Source organism: Andrographis paniculata, unplaced genomic scaffold, assembly GCF_009805555.1.
Source record: "Andrographis paniculata isolate CXL003 unplaced genomic scaffold, ASM980555v1 Contig74END, whole genome shotgun sequence".
Classification (NCBI taxonomy): Eukaryota; Viridiplantae; Streptophyta; class Magnoliopsida; order Lamiales; family Acanthaceae; genus Andrographis; species Andrographis paniculata.
Window position 1 is genome coordinate 1,002,345 of NW_026137611.1, and position 15,379 is coordinate 1,017,723.

Here is a 15,379-nt window from a genome sequence, read left to right on the forward strand (position 1 = left end):
AGAGAAAAACAAGGTATAAGAATCTTATCCGAACCAGGTTTAAGGAATAAAAGGAATGAGACTGCCATTCACCGGAGGATCTTCTTCTGCATTAATTTTTTCTTTGCAATTTTAATTTTCGGCGTTATTTTCAGATTTTTACAATTTTTTTCGTTAATTCCTTTTTTTTTTTTCAGCATTCAGTCCAATTTTGCCTACTTTCCTCGTTAATTTTTCGTTATTGCGAGATAGCCCGAATCTTTTCTTGAGCAGACAGGGAACCCTACAACGGCTTTTCTTGAGCAGACAGGGAACCCTACAACGGCTTTTTTGATTAAACCGTTAGTGGCGATTTTTTTAAGACAATAAAAATATTTTTTTTTTATCATTTTGATAGTCTCAAAATATTCATTTTTTATTTTAATAAAAATAATCTGATATTAATATCAAAATATCATTAGTTTAAAAGACGAAAATGGTTTGAAAATCCAAGGTTGGCTGCCTTTGTGGTGATAAAACCAATTTCTGTATTTTGCTTCACAATTCAATTCAGTTCAAATGACCTCCAAAAATCCAAATCCAATTCGCTCAACTGTTGGTGCCTCTTGGCATATAGCAGCACCATTTTGACCGCTCAGAAACTGCTACAACGAGTTATGCACGCTTCTACCCAACAAACCAAAAAACCCTAAATATGTTGATCCCACTTTAATCGTCCCTTCCTTCACACGGCGCCGGCTCGTTTGCTGCTGCAGCCACTGCAACGGAAAGGCCCGAAGATAACCAGCAAAGGGTGGGTTTTCGCATTTTCGGTAATCGGGATCAGCAGTTTGCACATTGGCCGCCGCCGGAAAGTTCATATCCGCAGTTTTCTGGTGCCTGAATGGAAAGATGTGGTGATTGATCCTTCATTTCCGGCTATACGGCATTGTTGGTTTGGATTCCGCTACAACGCCTTTCTTTGCCCCCGATCCGCTACTGCTTCGGTATTGAATCTAGGTGTAATTTACCGGTCATGTGCGGCGATTGTTGCTGTGAAATCGATGTGTCGGAGAGTTATTGAAGGTTTGTTGCCTTGAATCTTGATTGAATTTCGAAACCTGGACCTGGAATTCTGGGGATTCGTTTTGGTTGGCGTTGCATTTGATGGCGAATCGACAGCAATCGTCTTCAGGCTATTCCTCAACTGGCATTCCGAACTTAGATGCAAAATTGGGGGCTCCTCCTTCGTTTTCCCCGCCGACGGCAGCCTCCTCATCATCAAGGCCGGTATTTCCTCCGCCTATTATACCGCCAAATCAGGCCCCTTCTCCTTCAATCAAGACTCCTAATTTACCCTCGCCGGCGAATGGGATCCGAACCGGAAGCCCTGTTCCCCTCATGAGCACTCCCCCTGGTCCGCCTGTATTTTCGTCGCCCCTCCAACCAGCTGCTGTCCCGTTCAGAACTTCCCCTGCAACTCCTCAGCCGGTTGCTTATTCTTCTAGTTCCTCGTTGCCCACATCTTCGCCACTGCATTTCTCAAACGGATCGGTTGAGCTACAGCATCAACCTTCTGATGCTACTGAAGACCTGGGCAATGATGTGGGGTCTCCAACTGTCCTATTCTCAGCTCACAAGGTAATCCTTTCATTTCACCGCCGAATTGATAAATACATGAGTCGATTACTCCTCTCACTAAATATTGAATAATTGAAGATTTATGTAGAGATTACTCTATGTTCTATTAGCTGGAGAGGTTGAGCTTGAAGCACTATTGGAAATTAATTTGTTGGGGGTACTCCTTTGGTCTGGCTATTGTTTTATCGATGCAATGTAGCTTAATTTTAGATTGCTAGTTAGTTATGATTGGATATTTGACTGTGACTTTTCTTCTGTTGAGAAAGTATGTCAGTGATCTGGTTTTCATCTTCCACATTTTTGTGGGGCTTATTTCTCTTGCTTTAATCTTTCAGGTTTTGAAACAAAAGAAAATGGCCAACGTACCTAGTTTAGGATTTGGGGCATTAGTTTCTCCTGGAAGGGAGGTTTCACCAGGTCCTCAGATAATCCAGCGTGATCCTCATCGTTGTGATAATTGTGGAGCTTACGCCAATCTCTACTGCAACATCTTACATGGTTCTGGCCAGTGGCAGTGTGTAATATGCAGAAACTTGAATGGAAGTGAAGGCGAGTACATTGCTCCAAGCAGAGAAGAGCTCCAAAATCTGCCTGAATTGTCATCTCCTCTGGTAGATTATGTCCAGACAGGAAATAAAAGGCCTGGTTTTATTCCAGTATCTGAATCTAGAATATCTGCACCAATTGTTCTGGTAATAGATGAGTGTTTAGACGAACAACAATTACAGCATCTACAGAGTTCCTTACATGCATTTGTTGACTCTGTGCCCCCGACTACACGGCTTGGAATTGTGCTTTATGGCCGGACGGTTTCTGTGTATGATTTCTCTGAAGAATCTGCTGCATCTGCTGATGTACTGTCTGGTGATCAATCACCAGGCGAGGAACCATTAAGAGCATTAATCTATGGAACTGGAATATATCTGTCTCCAATTCATGCTTCGATTCCTATAGCACATGGAATCTTGTCTTCATTAAGGCCTTATAAACTGAATTTGCCTGAAGTTTCCCGAGATCGCTGTTTGGGTGCTGCAGTGGAGGTTGCCATGGCTTTAATTCAGGGTCCATCAGCTGAGTTATCAAGAGGTGTTGTTAAAAGGCCAGGTGGAAATAGCAGGATAATTGTGTGTGCTGGTGGACCTTGCACGTATGGCCCTGGTTCAGTTCCATATTCAGTTACTCATCCTAACTACCCATATTTGGAAAAAAAAGCAATAAAGTGGATGGACAACTTAGGTAGTGAGGCACATCGTCGCAATACAGTGATAGATATACTTTGTGCTGGGACATGTCCTGTACGTGTTCCAGTGCTACAGCCTCTTGCAAAATCTTCTGGAGGTGTTTTGGTACTCCATGATGACTTTGGGGAAGCATTTGGTGTGAATTTGCAGAGAGCTGCCACTAGGGCAGCAGGTTCACATGGCTTAATGGAAATAAGGTGTTCCGATAATATTCTAGTTAGCCAAGTGGTGGGCCCTGGCAAGGAAGCAAACACAGAGAACCATGAATCTTTTAAGAATGACATGGCTTTAGCCATACAGATGCTGAGTGTTGAAGAAACACAAAGCTTTGCAATATCAATGGAGTTTCGTGGAGATATCAAGAGTGATTTTGTGTACTTCCAATTTGCTATTCAGTATTCGAATATTTATCAAGCTGATATCTCAAGAGTTATAACTGTTAGGTTACCTACTGTAGATAGTATTTCATCTTATCTAGAGAGTGTTCAAGATGAAGTGGCTGCTGTTCTTATTGGTAAAAGAACTTTGCTGCGAGCCAAATCCTTCAGCGATGCTCTTGATATGAGGGCAACACTTGATGAGAGAATTAAAGATGTAGCTGCTAAGTTCGGTAGCCAGGTTCCAAAGTCAAAGCTTTATCGGTATCCCAAAGAACTCTCATTATTGCCTGAACTCTTGTTCCATCTTAGGAGAGGTCCTCTCCTAGGAAGTATACTTGGTCATGAAGATGAGAGATCTGTTTTGAGATCTTTATTCCTAAATGCATCCTTTGATCTATCGTTACGCATGCTGGCACCTCGCTGTTTAATGCATCGAGAAGGTGGGACTTTTGAGGAACTACCTGCATATGATCTCGCTATGCAATCTGATGCTGCAGTTGTTCTTGATCATGGCACAGATGTTTTCATTTGGACGGTATGCTAGAATTTATTGGTTTACTGAATGCAGTTTGCATATGAACCTTATCCTGCTTTTGGATACAAATAAAATGTTGTTAGTCCAGAGCCTTAAGCTAAAGATATCATGTTATTTTGGCACCAAGCTATGGTTTACATAAGGTAATAAATTATTAATCATTACCTTCACCCCGAGGACTGATCTAGGTAATGAGAAGGCATATAAGCAATTTGATATAATCCATATTGATACAAGTTATAATTTTGTGAGTAACTATGCTATCACTCTTGGGGGATCTTTTGGATTACAGAACCTAGAACATGCTTCGTGTTAGTTTACATATTTAGGTTCATCTAAATGCAATGTATATAATGCATTCATTTTCTGTATTCTTTATAGAGCATGTGTAAATATTTTGATAATTTCTTATTAGAGGCCAAAAGACGGTGGTTTTGAACTGGACTAATTATGGAGTTTCAATATTCAATGTTTCTTTGCGTACATGCAACTATTTAAGCGACTTGTTTTGGTTTAATGCTACATTATATACTTCAAGTTTAGAAGAGTGCATGAAGTTTTGTAGCCCTCTTAATTGATAATTGATCCTTCAATCTGTGTAAGCGCAAGGCGATTTCCGCACTGATTTACCAATGGCTGTTGAATCTTCTTTAAGAAGTGGTACTTCAATCGTTGAAATGCCAACATAAACAGAATCTCTCTTCTCATATTCCATTTTCTGCAGAGAATCTTTTAATGTCTGTTTTTACCGAGTTGGAGAAGAGGAATTTGAAGCATTGAGTGAAGTGAATGCCAAATTGATAATCCAAGGAGATTTGATTAACATTTCACATGCTAATCTTCCTTTCTTTATGCCATTCAGGGTGCTGAACTTTCTGCTCAGGATGGAAAAAATGCCGCAGTTTTGGCAGCTTGTAAGACATTGGTTGAAGAGCTTACTGAACTACGGTTTCCAGCTCCTAGGATTCTTGCATTTAAGGTTACTTATTCCTTTTAGTTTTCTATTGCACTACATGGCCAGTTAGTATTGGAATGCAATTGCAGTGTTCTGAAGTATTCTGGTTTGTAACAGGAGGGAAGCTCCCAGGCTCGGTATTTCGTATCTCGCCTAATACCAGCACATAAAGATCCTCCCTATGAGCAGGTATGAGCTACTAGTTCATTAGACCATGTGAGAGAATTTCGTGTATGATCCATCTTATAAATTATCATCGTATATTGTTTTGACTGTAGGAGGCAAGATTTCCCCAGCTTCGAACTTTGACTGCAGAGCAGCGAACAAAGCTAAAAAGTAGCTTTATTCATTTTGATGATCCTAGTTTCTGTGAGTGGATGCGCAGCCTGAAAGTATTGCCCCCCGAACCAAGCTGAGGCACTCGTTAAATTGTTTTTGTGGTAAATGTAATGCGCCGCCTTTGGTATGCTTCTGAGATCTCTATGTTTGTTGGTTTGGTTGGTAAAAATTGATGCTACTCTTGCTCTCAACTGACAGTTTGCTAAAGAAATACCCCTGTCATCATATGTACTTGATTTTTTTTCTTTTTCCCCCTTTTTCTTTTTGCATTTTGTTGATGTTTAGATATTCATACACGATATTTTACATTTATGCTCTTTAACAGCGCCATACATGTACTGAAATCTCATGCATTGGTAATAAACAGAGTTATATTCACAGACCAATTTATGCGTAGTTAAAGAAGGTATACATGGAGAATTAATTTGCAGGCTTTTGTTCATTGATTGAGTTATAATTGTAATTTCTGTTCGGACAGTATTCACATCTTCTAGCTTATTTAGGCAATTCATGTGCTGCACAGAGGTGTTTTTGCGTATGTTTACTCAAAGATGTTATGGTTATGGTTGTGCTAGCCAAAACACTATAATGTCAATGTGTTGTTGGGTAGAAAGATTTGATCAAATCTTGGCAACACAAGTCTTTAAGTCCAATTTACTGACTGTATCGGCGGATCTGGTTTCAAGATCAAGCTTCATTCTGTGGTTTCAGAAGAGTTTTATTTCTTCTTCAACTGGGGAATGTTGAATGGGATTATCCCTTACCCTACCTGCCTAATTATAACTGGTAAATATAATAGACAATAAATATAAAGAGTAGACTTGTAGTGGTCATGTATGAATTCTTCACCTTATATGTATAGAGTCATGGCTACAATCCATGCTAGAAAATGCAATCGCACAAGTCTCCTCTCGTGAGTAGTTCCTCTATTGAAATGGTTTTTAACTTATAGATGTATATGGTTGCTGCAATAACTACTTAATTTTTTGCTAATATTTCGTTATGTGAACATTGTTTTGTGTCTTACAAATCGTTTTTCTTTTGCAAGCCGAGTCTAGAACAACCCACGGATTGTGAGTGAGAGGCTCACGAATCGCCAAACATCAAATCTTTTATCTTCCAACCGTTGCTAAAAGCACAATTGAATATACCCGAACACAATAAATACCCATCACTTTGAGTTGGAAGAAAGATTAGAAACACCCATATTTTTTTTTACAACAAAACTGCACTTAAAACTTGCAAACTTAATAGATAAATGCATTACAAGTTTGCAGCATCGCAAAATATATTTGCTACATGTATTTTTCAAACAAAAATCACCATAATATCTTAAGCCTAGTCTATAAATAAGCCTAATGTGTAACATATTGTAGTACTATTTATATTCAGATCATTCATTCAGCATTTGTTGATAGAGATGTTGCTCCCAATTTGTCAAATTGTTTTGATCTCTTACTTGTAATGCATTTTATTGTATTCTTGTATAATAGTATTTTGCTTTCACGGGTATTCATGAAAATATCATTATTCTTCATATTACCTACTTTTATAATTTTATATTTACACTTAAAAATTTCTTTGAATAAACAAACTATAGATTGTTGTATAAAAGTGAATATAAGTTTGCTATTATGAACATAGACTAGAACACTTCTATAAACACCACAGTAATAGTCTTTACACTTCTATTATTCTTAATATTGAAAAAAAAAATAACATAGTCAACATCATTCGATAGTAAATTCTTAAAATATCTAACAAACCCATTGGTTAATTATGTCAATAAAAACACAAAATATGCTCTAACTATTTTTTTGAAGTGATTCTCTTATTATTGGTCTAGCATAATGGAATTAAAATGTGGAGAATACATTTTTCATTATGTTAATATTACTAATATATTAATTGAGATCTGGTCTTGAACATAGAGTATGAATGACTATTTTTAAATATTGGCGACACAAATGATGATATTCTTATCAAGCTTTTGGTAGTGTGACTAACTTTGAATGATTGTATGTTTCTTTTGAGCTATTCCACAGCTCAAATGGATATTTTTACCATGAGATGTTTTCGATCATTTATCAACATTATGTTAGAAGAACATCATTGTCGTGGCATGATTTTGATTTTGATTTCTTGTCTTATTACTTTCGACAATAGCATCTTTTTGACTTACGAAAAAGAATTCTTGAATAAAATGACGACGTACAAATTACAATTTTGTAAGATTAATCCCAAGTATATAGAAATATTATACTTAAACCCCGACAAAACATTCATTCATACTTATAGCATATTGTAAAATTAGTATTTTGGCATATATGCACTATTATGAATATTATTAGTATCTATTTGTATATTTAGATGGGTATAAGATAAGATGTATGTATATCAATATGTTGGAGGTTGTTTGTGTGCTGATAAAAATATATTTAGCAGTAACAACACAATTTATGTTAATATAATACAAATGCAGTATATGAACTAATGTACATGACAATAATCCCTGTATCACATACTAATATTGAACTCATCACAATAAGTATGTTCATAAAAGTTACATGTAAATTACATGTTGGATTAATTCAAACCATATGCTGACCCTTTATTTTTCGTACTGATTTGATCCATCAGCATCCTAACCTCACCCAAACATGAATTGTATGTAAGAGAATGTACATTGCACTTAAATAATGAGACTAATATTGATCCTCAAGGCTTTAAGGAGTGGCTTTTCCAAAGATGAGAATGTATAGGGGAAAAGTGGACATTGAACATCCAAGTTTTGACAAAGATTTTGACACCACCTCTAAAACAACACCAAATTCAAATACTATGATCTATGACCACCCACACATGCGTGTAAAGTATATGTTGGAAAGAAAACATCAGTCTCATGCCGATGCACACACACACACAAAACCTCCTTCAATGAAATCAAATCGCCTGTGAAAAACACAACTTTCCCAACAAATCGATAAACATCAACGCCCCCCACATCTACTCTATGTCTATGATACTACCACTACTACTACTACTACTACTACTACTACTACTACTACTATAGTGCTACCAATACCATATATATATTATATACATGTATACATATGAAACTCTTAATCAGTGCTACACCCGCCTCAACAAAATAACAACTTAAGTTAATCATTTCTTGAGATTTTCTTTTAAATTATATTCAATAAAATCTCACTAGATACCAAAACCCACAATTCTAGAACCTAAGCCAAATACATCAATTACTAATTTTCTTTTGGTGTATAGCACTATAGACAGGTATGAGTCCAATCCCACAAAAACATAAGACTGATATCTGCAGTTCACAACACACTAAGGCTCCATGGGACTCCTTCAATCAAATATTTACATGGAACTCACAATAAAACATTTTGAATACAAATCCACAATTTCAATAGCTATCTCAATCTCAGGAAATTTCATCTCACCAATTTCAATAGGAAAGATAGGAAACAAGAAAACCAATGAAGTTAATGTAGAAAGAATCAACTTAGGTGATAGTACATACAAACTCTTAATAGACAAGTAGGTCTCTCATGATATTTATATTCATTCATATGCAGTGAACATAAACAGCCACACAACATGAACGGCAATACCAAACTGTGCCCAATTCTAGATCCATCTCTTCATTGTTATTTGGAAACACTTGCATAAAGGACTGAAGATCCTAGCAACAATACATGTATTATATATATCAACTTCCATGGCTCAGATACAGGATGCACAGCTTACCTGTGACCCTCATGTATGATCACTCTCACCAGCAGGTCCAGGCCGAGTATGTAAAAGAGGCTGTAGTGCTTTCACTACTATGCTCATGTTAGGACGGAAATCAGCTTCATATTGTACACATAAAGCAGCAACAGCAGCCATCTGCATTCCACAAAATGTCAATAACCAATGCAGTTCCTCTTTACAGAAACATATGCGGGTACCAAATATGAATGGATGTGACGATTGGAAACAACCTCCTAAACAGTGTAATCTCTATTAGGTAATATGATTTTAGCATGAAATATCAGAAAGCTGCAAACATATTACACTGATGCCCAAGCAGAAGAATTGTGACTCAACATTTGAAACAGGCATCCAAGAGTTATGAAAGCTTACGTAACAAATGGACAATTTAAATATGTTAAAACACACACATCCACGTATTAATTGCAGCTTGGATAATTGAAGAGTCAATAATAACCTTGGCAACAGCTTTAGGTGGATACTCTCCTCCAAGTCTAGCATCAATGCATTGCCGGACTTTGTCTTCACTCAGCTTTGGTGTAGCCTGAAATACATAACCAATCATTTACAATTTTGAACCTAAGAAAACAACATATTAGACATGAGAAAAAACAAGAAGAATCAATACCCATGTAACTAAGCTTTGCTGACCGCGGGGTAAAGTGTGATCAACAGGTTTGCGACCAGTTAGAAGCTCCAGAAGGACAACACCAAAGCTATACACATCGCTCTTTGAGTTTAGCTGTCCAGTCATTGCATATCTACCAGTAACAAAACAATCAAGAGCAGTTGCAAACTGAGAATGTGAGAGAAAAGGAGGAAACTAGAGTAGAGATGTGTGTGTTAAAACTCACTCTGGAGCATGATATCCAAATGTTCCAAGGACACGAGTTGAATGAAGGCGTGCTGCCATATCAGGAGCTTGATTTGACAGATCAAAGTCAGCAATCTTTGCTACATCATCATCAAATATAAGTACATTGCTTGACTTAATATCACGATGGATGATATGAGGTTCTGCTTTTTCATGAAGATATTCAAGGCCCTTGGCAGCACCAACTGCAATTTTCACACGTTGATGCCAAGTAAGGACAGGACCAGGTTGTGCTCCTTTAACACCTTTCCGTCCTGTAAATGCAACAGTATATATTTCATTACATCCAGTAAAACCAGCATACATTTCAGATGCATCCATGCTTGTTCTGTGCTTTTTGCCATTTTAAAAAACTTAGGAAGCCAAATGAGGACTGAGGAGTGGGGAAGACAAGAAATAACTTACTGTCGATATGCAGGATCCCAACTACATTGTTATGAAACCATTTTAACATATTTCAGAATATAAACCAAACATGCATTTCCTACACTATCTTAAAATTTTCCTAAAACAAATGTATCCTTCAAATTTGGTAAGACGTTCAAAAAACATGTCTTGTATTGTACATGAAAATCTAATAATATATATGTTAGACCAACTACATGCATATGCATTATGCACATTGTGCCAACATTCAATCCAGAAAATTCACTTCATAGAAATGTAGATTGGTACACTAGTATTATATTATTCTTTTACATTGATGTCTGCATTATTTTATTTATTCCCCAAAAAATTTCAAGGTTCATTTAAACTCATTCTGAACTACTTCAATACAAATTGAATGCAGACATGTTCTCAAAAAATAAAACCATAACACAACGTTAGCTCCCCTCCCCCCTCACCCCCAAAATAAATAAATAAATAAACATTATTAGTGTCCATCAAAACATCCTTAGACAAGATGTATCACAAAAGCTAGCTTATTTAAGATGAATTTTTATCACTCCTAATCATTTGTCAAAAGGGGTTATGTAGAGGCTTCGTACATACTAATCTGAAGTGTAATTATCCAAAGAAGAGCATACATATAATATCCAATCCTAACCAATAGATAAAGATAATAAATTAGCAATGGAGAATATAGTAATACTGCTGCAAACTTTGAAAGATGGGTCAACAAGGATTCTGAAAGAAAATATATTACAGCCAGCAAAGCACGCTATCAATCACTTCAAGATACTTCTATTCATCAGCAACGGGCACATTATTGACAAAAATTATTGAAACTAATCACACAGAGATATGGAAGCATGAAATAAAGAATTTAACGTCCCTTGCACATAATAGTAACTGCACAGGGTGGTATAAATGAAAATTTAGAAGATCAATTAGAACAAATAATCATACAGCATTTACTTTCCATTAATAAGATGCCAAGTGAAACTAAAACTAAGGGAATATCTCTTTTCAGTTGTAAGAGTTATTAACATACCATGAAGAATATCATGAAGTGAACCGTTAGATGCAAACTCATAGGCAAGAACACGCTGATTTCCATCAACACAATAACCGAGCAGTTCCACGAAATTCTCATGTTTTAGCCTTGAGACCATCGACACCTATAATTTCAAAATGAGTCGGTGTCTGAATGAAAGCAAGAATATATTTTATTTTCAGACAAACCTGAGCTAAGAATTCATCATCTGGTTGTTTGCTTGTGTCCAGCTTCTTTATGGCTGCAGCTCGGCCATTCTTAAGAACTCCATAGTGTACTCTTCCATATGACCCCTCTCCTATTAGAGATTCAGAGCTGAAATTGTTTGTCACTTCTTTCAGTTCATCAACGGAGATTGATGGAACAACAATAGGTTGGACTTTCACAGCTGGAGCTTTTGATGCAACTTCTGTATTACGATAATTTCCATCATTCCCTACCCACAGAAATTACATTAGTTTGTATCTCCTCTAGCCCAAACACGTCTATCATCATGTCATGCAGAATAGGAACATTTAAAACAAAATATTAGTAGCATCAAGGCTTAAATATGCAGTTTATTAAATGATCAACTTTTATCATTAGAAGATCAAATCAATTGAAAAACTTGAACTTTCCAAAGCGCCTTAATGATGTCAAACATGCAGCCCCCATGAACTCATGAATGTTATCAAACCAAATACTTATTTAGAAGTGATTATAAAGAAACAGGTTCGACTTCGAAGAACTTGAAAGTTATATTTTGAAGAACCTTGCTTGAAGCAAGGACTTGCATAAAGTGATCCTTCAGCTTGTTTAATTTTTGAATGAACTTCCAAATCAATAATTGGAAATAGCTGACCTACATATTGTTATAGTTGTAGTATGTGTGAGATGTTTCCAAGCTTGGCTCATTTAAACTTGTTTGATCACAAAATAATAATAATAATAATAATAATGATAATAATAATAAATAAATAAATAAATAAATCAAAATCTCATTTGATAATTAAAACAAACTGAGCTCAAACACAAAATTTGGCTAGTTAAGTACTGAATAAGAGTTGGCTTGTTCAGAAATGTTAAATGCTGTTTACTTGCTTGTTTAGATAGGTTTTAGTTTGCATCTATATTACACGATTTGAACTCAAGACTACAACTTAAGCTCATCCTGAAAATTGCTTGATAAACAAACATTGAATAAATATTCTCAAGCCAGGCTTGACCACTGCTCGTATAAGAAGAAACAGTTTCCCTAGGTTTCTCTAATTGGTAGGGGATATCTCTATCAGCCCTAGCAAGAAATCTACCCACACAAGCTCAATCAAGACATAGGGAGGATCCACAGTCCTTGCTTTCTCCTGAACAAGGGGCATAGCATTCGCTTCAATTTCACAAGTACAAATCATAATACCGGGTTTAGCATGAAATTTTAGCTCAATTCAACTCATTTCAAATTTTAATAATAGTTGTACTCAAGAACCAAATTGGGTGAGGGGGTTTCTCTTTTCAAAGTATTTTTCACCCAAAAGTTGTGGTATCTGTTTCGATATGGGTCAACTGAACAAACAAAGATTCTGTAAAGTGCATTTCATAATAAACACCCACAGTAACTTATCATCCATGTTCAGAATGCAAGTGCATTTAAACAAGCAAAATTTAGTACGCCACTATAATGAAAACCATAATAAGAAATCCTCAATTTAGTTACACATTTAAAAAGGGACCAAACAAATAAACAGTAAATTGAATTATCCTCATTCTTGTCTTAGAAATCCAGAATAAAAAACTCCCAGGAACACCAATTTTTCTATTTAAAAAAAAAAAAAAAAAAGAAAGAAAAAGAAAGAAAGATGGTGATATATTACAGCATCCTTATCATGACCCTCAAAATAGGAAAACATTACATAAGTACACATACATTGAACATAAATCTGATTAATGAACAAAATGGCAGAAAATTGATGCCAGCAAAGATAAATTGCACGGAAAGTGGAAAACCACGGCATAAATTTATGTGAAAGATAAGAAGATGTCAAGCCTATGTCAGATATAAATGCATTACAATAGGGTTTGCAAAGTTACCTGCAGCGCTTTTTACTGGATATTGGCCTCCCCCATCAACATGTTTGTTGAAATCATCTTCTTCACAACAGCCAAAACAACCCATTATTATTTCCAAATTTTCAAAAGATGAGCAGGCGTTCAAACAAATAATGTGTTGTTTATCCCAATGAGCCCAAGCAAACCTGTAATAATGCAGAGTGTTGTCTTATTGCATTAAGTAGTTAGAGAAAGCTATAACCCAATAACGATTCTGCAAATAGTACATAAAATCGAACAACAAATTCCAATAAATTCCTAGATATGGCAATATAATTTGGACCCAACCCTCTGCTGGGATAACATCCATCTACATAACCTAGGGACTGAGATTAACAGCAAGATAGCTCCATTTTAGTGCTGTAATGAGAACCTTGATCATATAACTAGAGGTCCCAGCTTCATTTAAACTGTCACTGCAATTTTGATTTATAAATATTGTTCGGGATTTCCAGGTGACCACTAACTTTGATTATTAAATTGGTTCAACTTAAGCTCATACTCATGATCCTAAAAGTTCACCCATCTATTGAATGAACCAAAGATGTTTCTATTGTATTAATTCCGCAAAAATGAATACAATCCAGGAGATCGAGAACAAGCTGGGAAGTAAGCCTATTCATACATACAATTCAATTCCAAACTCATAGAAATCGATCAGATATAAGACTCATCTAATTACCATCCACTAGATAATCCCAAGCACTACAGCTAACTCTAAGTAGAATTCGAAACCCTCTTGCAACTTCAAGCTCTAAAAATCAATAGCAATCTAGATCTAAAAATATCAAGAAAAAAGGGGAGGTCTGATCTGACCAGTCAACAACGGCGATCAACAAGGTATTGAAGAAGCTAAAACAGGAGCCATCACATGTGATTCCAGATTGATTAAGCAACCACAAATCAAAGCAGCGGCAGCACAAAAACGATAATTTTAGCGATGAATTACTTGGTTTTGGGAGCTAAATCTGAAATTCCAGCAACTTCACAGTAAGGCAGAACTGGAAGACTCGGGAGCTGCGAATGGGTGGGCGGTCAACAGAGCAGCGGAAGCCGGCGAAAAACGCGGTGGAGAAGAAGAGAATAAAATATAATGTGCAAGTAATGTTTATACACAATCAGGATTGCTATTATTGTGGGCATGTGCGATTACTATACTATACTAACATGTAAATTTAAACTGCTCCTTCCTTCCTAATTCAAATTTATACTTATTTATCTTTTGGGTTGTTATCGAAGTATATTTTTATTTTTTTTTAAGTTAAAAATTATTATTTTATTTTATATTATTTTATTATAAAAAAAATTAACAATTATGATCAAACGAGCACTCAAGAAAAAAAAATTAACAATTATGATAAAAAAAATTAACAATAATATAAATATAATATAATAACATTAGATTAAAAAAAAAAAGTATAATTGATTTAACATAATTTTAATTTTTTTAAAAAATAAAAATAAAATGGATTGTGATATTGGGACTCTTAATACTAATCACTCAAAAAAATGTACTTATGTTCAGCCGAAAGATGATCTCTTTCTAAAACATTAGTATTTTAAGGATAACAATAAATTAGAATAATTTAAAAAAAAAAAAATTCCCTCAAACTCATATTTTTAATTCAATTATTTGTAATATTGTGTAAATTGTATGAATATCATTTTGTTAAAATAAAAATATATATATTTGATATAGACAGATAAAAATAACAAAATAGTTACATGGTCGGATCAGAGGGAGATTATTCTATTAAATATATTTAATATGAATTTCAGATAAATAAATGAAGTATATATATACATAATTTAATTTATAAAAAGTAAAAAATATTATATAAATATGTTTGTAAATTTAGAAGAGATATAAAAGTAGAATATATAAACAAATTAATTTTTTAATAAAACTAGAAAAAATATCTAAGATAAGAAAATATATATAAAATTTAATAGTACAATTTCAATAGATATTATGGTGGTTTGTTTTGGCAGATAATTGAAAGAAGAATTATTTATTTATTTATTTTTATATAAAGTATGAAAAATTATTTTTTGAAATATATATATATATATTTTTGTTAAAAAAACACACCAATAATAACTAGTAACTAAAAAATGTGTTTTAGAAAAAAATGTAATACAGTCATGGTCTTGTA

At 35.0% G+C, this 15,379-nt stretch overlaps 2 protein-coding genes across 3 annotated transcripts; one reads left to right on the forward strand and one right to left on the reverse strand.

Moving 5' to 3' along the window:
- Nucleotides 1-507: 507 nt before the first annotated feature.
- Nucleotides 508-5,435, forward strand: LOC127266110 (protein transport protein SEC23). The gene is made up of 5 exons (XM_051296238.1): nt 508-1,599; nt 1,935-3,755; nt 4,618-4,734; nt 4,828-4,899; nt 4,989-5,435. Exons 1-5 carry the CDS (start codon nt 1,126-1,128, stop codon nt 5,124-5,126), a joined length of 2,622 nt encoding a protein of 873 aa, XP_051152195.1. The 5' UTR covers nt 508-1,125; the 3' UTR covers nt 5,127-5,435.
- Nucleotides 5,436-8,534: 3,099 nt separating this feature from the next.
- Nucleotides 8,535-14,350, reverse strand: LOC127266111 (pto-interacting protein 1-like). 2 transcript variants are annotated; one of them, XM_051296240.1, is made up of 8 exons: nt 14,173-14,350; nt 13,206-13,369; nt 11,330-11,577; nt 11,139-11,265; nt 9,684-9,957; nt 9,458-9,590; nt 9,287-9,373; nt 8,535-8,964 (listed from the first exon to the last, which is right to left on the reverse strand). In XM_051296240.1, exons 2-8 carry the CDS (start codon nt 13,288-13,290, stop codon nt 8,833-8,835), a joined length of 1,086 nt encoding a protein of 361 aa, XP_051152197.1. In that variant the 5' UTR covers nt 13,291-13,369; nt 14,173-14,350; the 3' UTR covers nt 8,535-8,832. The 2 variants fall into 2 exon arrangements, with proteins under 2 accessions (XP_051152197.1, XP_051152198.1); XM_051296241.1 differs by having other exon boundaries at nt 14,040-14,173.
- Nucleotides 14,351-15,379: the final 1,029 nt, after the last annotated feature.